This window comes from Glycine soja, chromosome 18, assembly GCF_004193775.1.
Source record: "Glycine soja cultivar W05 chromosome 18, ASM419377v2, whole genome shotgun sequence".
Taxonomy (NCBI): domain Eukaryota; kingdom Viridiplantae; phylum Streptophyta; class Magnoliopsida; order Fabales; family Fabaceae; genus Glycine; species Glycine soja.
Window position 1 is genome coordinate 6,974,804 of NC_041019.1, and position 13,354 is coordinate 6,988,157.

At 34.8% G+C, this 13,354-nt stretch overlaps 1 protein-coding gene across 4 annotated transcripts; it reads left to right on the forward strand.

Annotated features, from left to right (window-relative positions):
* The first annotated feature begins 1,452 nt into the window (after nucleotides 1-1,452).
* Nucleotides 1,453-8,319, forward strand: LOC114397509. 4 transcript variants are annotated; one of them, XM_028359568.1, is made up of 11 exons: nucleotides 1,453-1,638; nucleotides 2,543-2,635; nucleotides 3,175-3,293; nucleotides 4,000-4,748; nucleotides 4,872-5,941; nucleotides 6,074-6,286; nucleotides 6,790-6,869; nucleotides 6,986-7,078; nucleotides 7,155-7,228; nucleotides 7,312-7,444; nucleotides 7,924-8,319. In XM_028359568.1, the coding sequence occupies exons 1-11, from the start codon at nucleotides 1,551-1,553 to the stop codon at nucleotides 8,005-8,007; spliced, it is 2,796 nt and encodes a 931-aa protein (XP_028215369.1). In that variant the 5' UTR covers nucleotides 1,453-1,550; the 3' UTR covers nucleotides 8,008-8,319. The 4 variants fall into 4 exon arrangements, with proteins under 4 accessions (XP_028215369.1, XP_028215371.1, XP_028215370.1 ...); XM_028359570.1 differs by having other exon boundaries at nucleotides 1,593-1,638; nucleotides 2,543-2,971; XM_028359569.1 differs by having other exon boundaries at nucleotides 1,593-1,638; nucleotides 2,543-2,911.
* The last annotated feature ends 5,035 nt before the right edge of the window (nucleotides 8,320-13,354 follow it).

Sequence of the window (13,354 nt, forward strand, 5' to 3'; positions counted from 1 at the left end):
TGTTGCCAAATTTATTATTTATGAAATTCTTCGACTCAAATGTAATATTATCCAACTTAAAGTCTGTCACCTAAAAATAGCTGAATGTAAAGCTAGAGGAGGTAGCCCTCGAAAATGGGTTGTCATACCTATGAAACTCCTATAAAACAAGTTATTATATTCTAATGCAAGTAATATCATTTGTTAATTTTTCATTAACAAAATTACTTACTTTATCTTCTAGAATGAATTGTTCAATTTAAATACGTTAAATCCTAATTACTTTACCTTCTAAAATGAATTACTCACTTTAAAGAAGTTAAATTATCCTTTAACAGTTTAATATTACTCGCATTAGAATATAAATAAAAGGGTGGGTATGTTTGTTGATGATATCTTTATTTTATACCCGTACAACATGCATCATACCAATTTGACTAAGTTAGAGCATCTCCAATAATAAATTTTTAAACTTGGGGACTGTGTGGATTATCTGAAAATATAAATTAGAAAAAACTAATATATTTATCATAAATTAGTACCACTACAAATTTATCTAATAACACCCGTGCAATTGTGTACCAAGAATGTTATTATTTTAAAATTTAGACTAAATTAAATCATACTTTATTTTAATTTATCACAATAATATTATTTTTAAATTAAAATTAAAATGTACTAGTCATTATTAATATAGTTTATTATCGCAGTTTTTTGAAATTCTAATACATTCTATTATTTTAGAAAATCTTATTATTAAAAATAATATCATACTATTATTTTGGTATTTAAATCAAAATAAATATTATTTTAGTATGTTTTTAAACTATATTATTGGTAAGAAATATGGTTTGGTTTTATTAATTATTATAATTTTCATTAAAGAACCTGTTTAGTAAGTTACTTTTTTTATTTATTTATAAAATTTGAACATGAGTTACTTAAGAAAATCGAATCTACTATCATTCAAACCAACAATTTATTAATGTTTTAGTTTAATTTTAAAAAATATACATAAATATTTTATATAAAAAGATGCACTAATTAAATTAAAATGTGATTATAAATTGGATTCCTCCTCACTTATAAAAAAAAATTCGTTAAAAAAGGTCAAGCTCCTAAAATAAATCTTAATATTACTATATTAGTAATTAGTGATTCACTCTCGGATATGGAAATTGACAAAAAAGAAAATGTTAGTTTACAGGTGAAATCCTAGCCAACCCTAACCAATTGGTTCCACTGCAATGAAATTTATACTCTTTAGTCTTTCCACGTGGCCTTCACTTAGCAAGACACTGTACTAACGAGCCAGACCCGTAACCGCAGAGAAACCTGTATCAGAATTACGCGACCCGTTACCCGAAACCCGACCGCAACTGATAACCCGACCCGTAATAGGAAACCCGACCCGTCACCATCTTCTTTGTTGGTTTTGTTTTTTTTTTTTTTTTTTTTTTTCAAAGGCTCAAATGCAAAAAACACTGCAAACCCTAAAAATTGAAGCTCCGTTTTTTGCTCACAGCGCGCCACAAACCGTTTGTTGAATCGAAATTCGAATAGCGAATCAAATGGGGAAGAGAAAAGAGCGTCGCCGCCTCGCCGCTCTCGGCAACGCCGGTCGCAGAGTCAAACTCGATCTTTTCGCGGAACCCTCTGGTATCCACTACCTTTGGTTCCTTTAACCTCTTTTTTGCTTTTGTTTTTAATTTGTCTTTTTTTTGTGATTAATTTTTCCTATTGCTTCGAATTCAGAAACCTTGATTCTGGCACATATCTTTGCTGCTTATGGATTTTTTTTTTGTTATATTTGTATTATTTTTGCTTTATAGGGTTTGCCATATTATGTTGAAGTTTTGTGGAGAATGACAGTAATATGATTTGTATGTGAATTTGTTAATTTGGTACTACGAGACTTATCGAATAATAAATAACTTACGGTTTCAATGACTCTTATGATGTTATATCCCATATTCTATTATTTTGCTTTCTACTTTTTTTTTTCTTCATATTTTGTTAAAAGTTTATTGGAAGTGATAGTAATATGATTTGTATGTGAATTTATTAATTTAATATTTTGGTACTTATCGAATCAAATAATATATGCGTATTGCACTGACTCTTATCTCATATTGTATTATTTTTGCTTTCTGGGTCTTTTTGCCCATGTGTTTTTCACAATTGAATGTGTGTGTTGTTACATATTATTTATCTTTTGATGCTTTTGTCTTGGGCAAATAAAAGTTTTGAGTTTTCTCATTTGGGCAGAGTTACTTACCATCGGGGTTGTTTATACTTATAGTTTATATCTAAGTATTATGTATTTGTCTTTAAAATAATTGGTGTGTGCAATGCTAAAGAATGTGCTAATGAGTAATGACTTGTGGAGCCTGTGCGTAAGACATGTTTTTAGATTGGTGTTTTGAAACTCTATGCTTTTGAGTGTTCAGTGTATTGCACCTGTCATAAAGGATGCCTGGGAATTCTTAGCGGAACAAATTATGGAAGTGGTTTTTGATCCATTTTGGTTACTTGCCATGTTTTTAATTTTACACCTTTCCAGGAGAGTTGGGTGGCTCCACTCTACATGGTGATGCTGGAGGAGATACTGATTCTCAACATCGTGATGGGTCACCCAATTCACCCTCTTCTTCAGGTGGGTTCTGTCAGTTTTCTCAAAAGGACTATATTTAGAGGACTTGAGTGCTCAACATTAAATTGGTGGAAATATGGAACTATATATACAAGACATGTTTTGTTGTTTGCCCCAAGAAAATGTTCTCAGACTGTTGGGCTTCCGTGGTCTTGGGAACATTCATTTCAGATGAGGTCGGCCTTGCCAAATTGAAATATGAATGACTCCTAATCGTTTTCCTCCCCTTTTGGCTGCATCAAGGGATTACTGAGGTTCAGACGGTAGAAAGTTTTATCGGTTCGTATGTTTCTGGCTTGATTTGCTTAATGGCTTACTGACATTTCCCATCTGTAACAGGTGACAAGATGATACAAGCTAAAATGCTTGTGAATCTATTTTTTCATCCTTAAGTTGCTTTTTGTCTTTCTTGTCAATTGTAGCTCTCTTTTTTTAAGTAGTTTTTAAATCCTTTTGGCATTCTTTTTTTAATATTCTTGCTATTGCATGGTCAATAAGCCAACATTTATGTAGTTTCTAACATGCTGGCATCTTGTCTTCAGGTCAACAACCACAGAATCCCCTGCTGTTACTTGGGCAATATAGTGATGATGAAGGGGATGCCGGATCAAGCAAAGGGCTTAATGATGCAAATGTGCAAAGTCCCATGCTTAATGAAGAGGTATTCTACTACCTTCATTTGCATTCTAAGTCAAAACTTTGGTTTTGTCATACCAAATATGTATCTGAGCTTCATATCTGTGGTTGGCCTTGTATGGTGCTTAAATTGATATTCTTGATCTGTTGATCTTAATAATTTTCCTAATTGATTCTCTTATGGTGAGGAGGGTATGCCAATATTGGGCCTGGTTCAATGTTAGTATATTGTTTGAATTCCCCTAGGCGTATATTTGATGGATTAAGCACAATATACTCAGGTTATTTGAGAGAGCGATTTCCTGTCTTCCTGATGGATATAAATTATGATTTTTATGTGTCTCTATCATTTGTTAGCAAATAGTTTCCTTTGCTTGAGGTCCCCTTTTCTGATGCTGTAATATAACAATTTTTATTTTTATTATTAGGGGCTTATGATTTGCAACAATTTATGAGTACTTCTTTAGATTGGAATTCTGTTTACCATAACTGGTTCCTAATATCATACGATATTCATATTTATCTAGCACTCTCTAGAAGTATTAGCTATGTGTACTCATTTTGTATTTCATTGCATTATTTGATATATAGGGTAAGGGTATATTCCTGTGCCACTCACGACAATTTTAGGAAATATTGTCTGTGGAATAGGTGTATGGTACTTCTTTCTACAAAGAATAAGCTATGTTTTTATGTGCTATTTATACTTTTTACTGTTTTATTTTTGTCAGACTAAGGGTGTACATGATGAAGGATCCAAAGATTTGGACATCAGTGTCCCAGTAGATCTTGTTGCTCAGAGTAATGGACTGCAAAATACAATACAAAATTCTGCTTCACTTGATGTTGCATACAGTGAAAGAAATGAAAGCGATGGTGCTGCTGGTAGTTTGCAAAATGAAATGATTTCCAAAGATCAAATATATGTTTCTGAAAGTTATGATGAACAAGTTGTCACTGATGTTGGTTTGGGGTGGAAGATGGTGATGCACGAGGAAAGTCAACGGTGTTATTACTGGAACATTGAAACTGGGGAAACTTCATGGGAAGTGCCCCAGGTCTTGGCTCATGCGGATCAGTTGGCTAATGACTCAATACCTCATGCTTTTGTCAATGATAAAACAAAGAGTGCTGCTGTTGGTGATAATTCCAATGTGCTCTCCGCGGTGATGCAGGACACTTCTTCTGCTTTCATAATTGACTGTTCGCTGGAAGCCACAGTGGCTTCTCATAAAGAATTGTATGGTTACGGGTCCCAAATTAATGGTGGTAGTGTTGAATGTACAAATCAGAATCAAGGTTCTGATGTTAATGGAAATGAATTGACAAGAAATGATGGTCATATGAGTTTATCTGATAAGGGACACCATTCATCTGTTTCCAAGTTTGGTGTTGAAGAACAGCAATTGGACATTGTTTTTCCTTCTCGTCTTGTCGAACAAAGTGAGAGTTTGTTAGAGAGGCTGAAATCATTGAAAAAGTAAGTATCTAATTTTAGCTTCTCTGCATCATTTATTTGCAGTATTTTGTTTGATTATTTATTTCATAGTGTGAAAAGCTTATATCTTCCAGTTCCAGATTTAACTAACAGAATACTACACAGGTCAAAGGACAATCTGCAAGGCCAAGACTTCTTGTCAAAGTACATGCTAGAGATTGAGATTAGGCTCTCTGATATTAGGTCTCTTGCATCATATGGATCATCTTTGCTTCCATTCTGGGAGCATTCTGACAGAAAGATAAAATTGCTTGAAAGTTTGATCACTGATGATTTGATGCAAACTGGTAATTCTTCACATGATGAAGTTGAGGATGTTGAGGATAAACTTGTCCCTGTCTCTGAAGAATTGGCTGACCAACTGAATGGCATGGGACATGAGTCCGAGGTAGATAATAATAAGAACAAAGGGAGCCTTCTTACTTGTGATGTTTCTAATGAATCTCAGGTTGATGCTTCGGCTGCAGTTCTAGAAGATATCAACAATAATATTTCTGCCAATGGTCAGCATGTTCCATTGTCTAGTTCTCCTGGTAGTCATATGGAAACAGATGTAGAAATTAATTCAAAGGTTGAAGCAATTATAAATCCTCAGGAACCAATTCATAAACATGGGTATAATGTTGGGGAAGATGTTGATATGGATGTGGACATGGAAGTCGAAGATATGAATTCCTCAGGCAATACTACTGTCATCGATGTACCTGTTGCAAACGATTCCGTGCACACAGATCAACTGGTTCAGTTGAATCCACCTGTTGACTACCATTCTGTGTTGCCTGAGGAGGGTGAATTTGTTCCTCCTCCTCCAGATGATGAATGGATTCCTCCTCCACCCCCTGATAATGAGCATGTGCCTCCACCACCACCGCCAGACAATGATCAGGTGCCCCCTCCACCTGGTGACCCACTAGCACCTTCTTATAGTGTTCTCCCATCTTACGCAGAGACAGGGCAGCCCCTTTCTTATGCTCAATATAGTCTATATCCTGGTGTTGCTGCTGAATATTATGGGCAGACAGCTGCTGAAGTCCCAAGCAGTAATATATATGGACAAATTGCTATGCCACCTGCACAGATCTACTATAATACTGCAGTTCCTAACATTTATAGTGAAAATCCTCAAGTTATGATCAATCCAACTGGCACTGTTGCTTATTATGAGGTTCAAGATGGTATGTTTATATTGGTACCATATTGGTAGTTAGTGAATTATTTTCTATTTTTTATTGCAGTAAATATTCTTATCTGACTTGGTTCTTTCAGCATTTTTTTTATAAATTAATCTGAGTTTTTAAATTTACCAGGAGCTGGTTCAAAGTCCATACCTGCTATCAATATTAATGATTCTGGTGTTGGTGGGGCTGACTGGGCATCTTGTGATTCTCCGTCCACCTCATCTAGCATCCATGCGCCTGCAACTGTTTCAGTTGACGAAGGTGTCTCATTGCCTCCTGCTACTGCCAAATCTGCTGCAGAAAACAACACATCATCATTAGTTCCTAAAGCCCAAACAAAAGGTACAGATACTGAACAAGTCTACTGTTACTGATTGGGTGATCCTGTTTTAAACTTAGCTGCTTGTAAAGTTGAGGATTGTTGCAACCTAGGGGTTCTTAAACTCATTCCTAGGTTGTTAGGCATTATGTTTCCAGAATTGATCATATTTACTTACAATTTGAACCTTCTATTTCAAACCCCCCCCCCCCCCCCCCCAAACCACAAAAAAACAAACTTCTTTTGCCGTTCTTGTGATGGGCTTATCCAGTCATATTAGTGGTTTATTTGTCAGCATGCCTTTCCAAGTTTCCATACACTTTCTTTTTAAATTGATTATAATTAGGTATTTTTTTTTACAAATATTTGCATACACTTTCTTCCTACTTGCTTTTATTTGTTCATCCATGAAAATTTGAAATGTATTTGTTGAATGCTGTTCATGCCCCTTGTGAGCTACTTAGCTGCATGATAAATAGCTATCCTGTCATTTATGATTACTTACCTTTCCCCTCCTTGTTCTCAGTTGCACGCAATAGGAAACGAGCAGTTGCAGTTGGATCCTCATTAAAATCTAATAAGAAGGTTTCAAGTTTAGTAGATAAGGCAAGTTTTTTTACAACAAAAAGTATTTATGTTTTCTTGATATTTTTTAGATTTTATACCCTGGATTACTTCCTCTTCAACGTGAAATTGATCTGTAGATGTTTATTGATTATTAGTGGAAGGCAGCTAAAGAGGAGTTGCTCGAAGAAGAGGAAGAACCTGATAGTGTGTTTGAGGTCTTAGAAAGAAAGCGTCAAAGGGAAATAGAGGTTTGCATGTGTAACTTACTTTCATAAAACATTGCAGTCTTCCAAATTTTTGTTTCTCAAATTCCTTTGATTTTAGGAGTGGCATGCCAAGCAAATTGCAAGTGGAGAGGCCAAAGATAATGCTAATTTTCAGCCTCTAGTTGGTGATTGGTATGGGACTCCAGAAACCTTTAATTTCACATCCACCCATTGTCCTGCTTACACACAATAATGAGATTTTTTGTTTTATTCAGGCGAGAGAAGGTCAAACGCAGGAGAGCACAAGCAGCAAAAGAATCTGTTAGTACACCGCAAGATGCAATTGAGCATAACCAGCAGCAACACGATCTGAGTGAACACTCTAAGGGTCTCCCAACTAATTGGCAGGTGTGTTTTCAGGGTTCTTCCCTTTTTTTAAAACAAGGAAATCTAATGTAGTGTATTTAGTTTGTGAAATGCTGCTATGTCTGCTGTTGTCAATTTTAATCAAAATTTATTAGGGTAAAATTTGATTCGAGGAGGATGGGTTGAAAGCATTTTTGAATGCACTTATATTTCTTCTTCTTTAACAGAGCTAACTTGTTATCACTTTCTTTTTTAATGTTCCTTTTGTAAACTTGTATCCATTTTTGCCTTTGTACCCTTCAGAGTTTCTTTTATTTTCTCAATACTAATCACAAATTAATCAGTGCTGTGTTGTATGCAACAAGGTGGTAGGTGTTGAATGTTTAGCTTAACAGCAGTTCAACAATATTCATGTTCGATATATGGTTGTACGTGTTTTGAAACTGTGAAATTGGTTCATAAAGATGTTATATGATGACATTTTGATCTCATATTCATTTCAATTTTTACTTGGCTTTCAGGCTTACTGGGATGATAGCACAAAGCAGGTTTATTATGGTAACACTATAACGTCCGAGACAACATGGACTAGGCCAACAAGATGAGCAGTGATCATGCATGGACAGCTACACAGTCTAACATAAGAAGGGTTTTGATGCTTAAAATATTTTCTTTTTTCCTCGTATTATGTTACACGGGGTTTTAACTAGTTCCTGGAGGGCTTACTAGAAAACCATGATGCTTTTGTTTGATTTCTTCCTGCCTTTTTGGTTTATTTCGACCGCACATTTTTTTGTTTTGGAGGGGGGAGGCGGGGTCAGAATAGCACCATGGTAAATAGTTATTTTGTACAAAGATTTGTGTATAATAATCCAAAGGAAAGGATTTTAATAACAGAAAAATGCATATAAGACCTAGTCACTAACGAGAAGTATTGGAATCTCATGTAAGAACTGAACTGAATCAGCCTGTTGAACAGGAACTGGTCCGGATGGCGCTTGGAACCGGACATCATACAAAATTAGTGAACTGCTCAGAACTGGTGCTTCACCGTTTGTAGCAGTTCCTAGAAAAGACTTTCTTTGCAAATTCCCAAAACTATGTCCTCATAATTGTGCCCTTCTATTATCCAGGAACAATTTGTTAAGATAACTCAACTTCAAACAACTAGTCGTGGTGCAGTTCGATCTGTCTTCCCACTGTATAAAAAAGGAAAAAGTATGGAACAAGGGGGTTAAAAAGAAAATGGTGGGACCCATTTTAATTAATGTATCATTGGAGGTAAACATGCCTTCAGTTTTTTTAAGAAAACGCTCAAATGGGGCTTACCAAGTTTCAAATAAGCAAACTCCAATAGAGTCTTTGCATTGGAGATGTTCCAAGTGCGAGGACAAAGAGTGAAAATCGAAATAATTTATGTGAGCTTGTGAGGCTTTGTTGAAAATGTATGAGTTGGTGTAGATTGACCTGTCTTTCCATCATAAAAGGAAAATGGAAGAGTCTGGAACAAGTGGGTAAAAAAGAAAATGACAGTTTTGTGCACAAGTGACAAACGAGACCCATTTTAATTAATGTACACCATTGGAGGTAAAAATGTCTCGAGCTTCTTATAAGTACACGTTTTGAATAAGCAACTCCAATAGAGTCTTTGCATTGGAGATGCTCTCTAAGTGCAAAATTGCAAATGCTATTTCCTAGTTGTGGTGTGACTCGTGTCCATTATAGATGTATTTTTTTTTCTTATCTTCATTTTAAGTGCCTACATTACTCCCACTTTCACACTACTTCCTATCTCTCCTGTATTTGAATTGAATACTGCAACAAATACTTGCACTGTAAAATCTATTATTGCCTCAATCAAATTTTGACGTGTGAATATTATAGACTTGATAAAAATTGTTATGCATTTTTTTAATATGTTCTTTATCTTTCATATTAATTAGACTATCTCATTTATAATTCTTTTTTATTTTCTCATTCCTTAATAAATGATGAATGATATAATAGGAAAAAAAATATTTAATACTTTATTGAAATGTAATATGACAATCAAAACGAGACAATATTTTTTTACTAAAAAAGTCAAACAAAATAGGATGGAAAGAGTAACATCTATTCGTTTGAGATTTAACTAAATGTGAGGAAATTCTTTCCTAGAATTTTGTCATTAGAGGCTAAATTAAAACAATGCAATTTTTTCCATGCACACATCTTTATGATTATGCTTGTAAAAAATTATATAAATTGAATATTCAAATATATTTATACCCAATATTTACTTTTATATATATATATATATATGGAATGTATCTTATGAAAATCATTTTCGTAAGCAAAATGAAAAATTCACTCAAGTAATGATCATTGTTTTCACTTTCACGGTTATTATTATCATTTTTGTTGTCATTGTCACTATTGGTGACAACAATAATGACAATAGTGATCAAGTGATTCACTACTATCATCATTTTAACAAATTTTTAAGTGAGTTTTTTAATCTTAATATTTTATTTAAACTTAAGAATTGATGTTGATTATTCTCATTCTCCACTTGAAAACTCATTTTCATATAATACGTTGTATTTTCATAATTACTAATAAAAAGAATAGCATATTTCAAACCTAGCCACAAGGTCAAAGCAAGGCCAATCTTGTGCTAGTTCAGAGGGCTGATGGCCCAGAGTCCAAGGTCAAAAGAAGCCCCGAAAAATTAAGGAAGTTTATAAATTGTGTAATATATTTTTTGAATTAGTTTACATTATTTTCATAAATTGATTGAATTTACTATGTCACCTCATTTCTCATATTATCTGACTTAAAATATGATGTGAAAAAATAATAAACACAAACTTAAATTTAAATGGTTAAGCAAATTAAAATTATAATATAGTATATTGATAAATAATAAAAGTATGTAAGCTTTAATATAGAATTATGATACTTTGTCATAGACGATAGGATTGAAACAAGAGAATTTTTTTAGGAGGCTAAGTATAAAAGTTAAATTAAAACCATAGTTTAAATTAATATATTAAATTTACCTAACAATTAAAAAATTCATAATAATTGATCACATATTACAAAAAATACAATTATATAAAATAAACAAAAAAATACAAGATTACAGGAGAAAAGAGATTATGGTAGCAATTCTAATGATAGAAAATCTTGTCATATTTAGATATCATATGTCTAAATTTTTAAAAGAGTGATTGGTCCTCATAACAAAATTTAATTGTAAACTAAAGAATAATTAGAATAAGCAATCTTTGGTTAAAAAGTAAATACCAGAATGAAATAATATTTCTTTAATTATATTTTTATAAAGAAATATTTAGGAAAAAAATAAAGAGACCTGTAAAATTAAAAGGAATGATGATAGGATGTTGTTCCGATTGAGTTCCGGTGAGCTCTGGCTGAATTCCGGTTGAGTTGTGGTGAACTGTGACTGAGTTTTGCCAAGTTGTCTACCTTTCTCCTTTCGTTCCTTATCTCAGCAAAATCTCCGATCTCCTAACCCAGTGTCGGGGGAAGTATCTACAAAAGGACTCCAACGATCAAGTCAATTGGGTTCGAGGTGTTTATGTATTTGTGTATGGAGTGATTAAAACGTACCTTTTTATGTTTTCTTTGGTCAATATATACACGTTCGACCTTGAGGAGGTTACACTAACTAACTGATCCTTTAAAAGTTGTGTGTGATCGTGGGGAGCTAGTGGTCACCATTAGCTGAGTAACTGTCGAGTTCACGGATTGTACGGTACATAAGCACCACTAGCTAAGTAACTGTCAAGTTCATGTGTTATATGGTACCTAAGTCCCCCAAGCTCTGAGTTCATTATGAATGATAGAGTTTTATGTGTCATTCGACCATGATGGAGACCTTGGTCTTTTGATCACGTGTCGACATAAGCCCGCCAAACTCACATGATGGGTACTATCGAGTTGAATAAATTGGGTAGATATGTTAAGTGAGTTTAAGATGGATTTTAAGTTTCCTTATATATCATTGTTTATATTGGGAGAATGTTTTCTTTGAAAAACTAAAGTTTAGATTCGACCTCTTGAGAAGTGCTTGAAAAAGCTGAGGTTCGAATCCAACCTCTTGAGAAGTGCTTATAAAGCTGAGGTTCGAATCCGACCTTTTGAAAAGTGCTTGAAAAGCTGAGGTTTGGATCTGACCTCTGGTCATTATTAACTAATCTCGGCATATACTTTTAAATATACTAGCATATAACAAAATACACGAACAAACATATAACTTGGGCAATGTATAGTGTAAAAGGATTTCATTGATAATTTAGTTCATAAGCATCATCCTTTTACATGGATATTTAGGTGTGCCTCGTTAAAATCTCTTCAGTAAAAACTTTTTTTTACAAGTGTAAAAAATATTGAAGTAAGAAAAATAGTACACTACTCGATTTTAACTATAGCATGACCTTAAGTGAGTTGCATTCCAGGTCCTAGAGATGACCCTCCAAAACATATTTGGTTGTGGAAAGCAAACAATTCCTCCATCTGGGTATATCCTGTCGCTCTCGTTCTGAGTTTTTCCAAATCTTTGGGTTGCTTCTGACAGAGGTTGTCGATAAACAACCCAGGTTTCAGATCATGGAATAGAATGCAACACCAGAGTTAAGATCTCTAATTTTGATGAAGACGACCACGTATCTCTCCATGAATGACCATGACGATTCGTCATTAGTTTGACGCAGATTGACCAAAGCTACAAATATGGTGTAATGAGGACGACTGATTGCATATTGAACTTCAAAACATTGGGCTAAGGTTGTGAATGAATCAGCAGATCGCGAGGGTAAGCATTTGTACCACGTTAGTGTTGGTCCCTTGAGGGAGGTGCTGAAGACCTTGCACAACACGATGTTGCCGTTTGAATATAAGTTTACCTAAGTGCTAAATATGTCCAGATGTTCCTCCACATCTGATGTGCCATCATATCTTTCAATATTCAACGACTTCCAGGTTATGGGCAGAGGTATGTCCATGATGCCATCGACAAATGAGTGCAAGTGAATTACACCATTGTGGATATTGAGGGACCTAAGTTTGGAGTGGATTGGAATTTCCTCCCGATTACTATAGAAGGAGAGATGAGTATGATTTTCTTGATTTCTCATTTCGGCATGGGTGGGTGCTTGAAAGGATGGAGAGATTGGTGGGGGTGGTGGTGGATGATGGACGACAAGCCTTGCTTTAAGGTTCCCATGCTCCTCCTTTAACCGTCGCATGTTCGCTTTGTGCTTTTGCCTCGAGGACTCTAAGTCGACCACAATTTTCTTGCGTAAATGTTCCATTTGTGCTCTCATTTCCTACATTGTTGATGTCTCCGCCCGGGTGGAGTGTGCAGACGACTTGGGATCACGTCTCCTTGTTGCTACCATCTTATAACCGAAGGAAAAAATTTCCTCGACCCCACAGTGAACGCCAAATGTTTCGATTGAGTTCTGGTGAGTTATGGCCAAGTTCCGACGAGTTGTCTACCTTTTTCCTTTCGTTCCTCATCTTAGCAGAATCTTCGATCTCGTAACTCAATGTCGGGGGAAGTACCTACAAAAAGGACTCCGACGATCAAGTCAATTGGGTTTGAAGTGTTTATATATCTATGCATGGAGTGATTAAAATGTACCTTGTTGTGTTTTCTTTGGGTCTATATATACCCATTCAACCTTGAGAAAGTTACAATGACAAACTAATCCTCTAAGCGTTGTGCATGATCGTGAGAGTTAGTGGGCACCACTAGCCGAGTAACTATCGAGTTCATGGGTTGTATTGTGCTAAGCACCACTAGTCGAGTAATTATCGAGTTCATGAATTATACGGTACAAATACCTTTTGAGATGTGCATTCATTCTCAGTGGTAAAAATTAGAGAAAGAGGAGAGAAAAAATGTGGTGATATAGAAAGAGGGGAGAGAAAAAAATGTAATGT

Bases quoted from the DNA above. Each gene is read 5' to 3' on its own strand.
- LOC114397509 (XM_028359568.1), top strand. From the start codon at position 1,551: ATGGGGAAGAGAAAAGAGCGTCGCCGCCTCGCCGCTCTCGGCAACGCC. The intron at 6,870-6,985 runs GCAAGTTTTTTT...ATTGATTATTAG, and splicing joins TTTCAAGTTTAGTAGATAAG to TGGAAGGCAGCTAAAGAGGA. The intron at 7,079-7,154 runs GTTTGCATGTGT...CTTTGATTTTAG, and splicing joins AGCGTCAAAGGGAAATAGAG to GAGTGGCATGCCAAGCAAAT.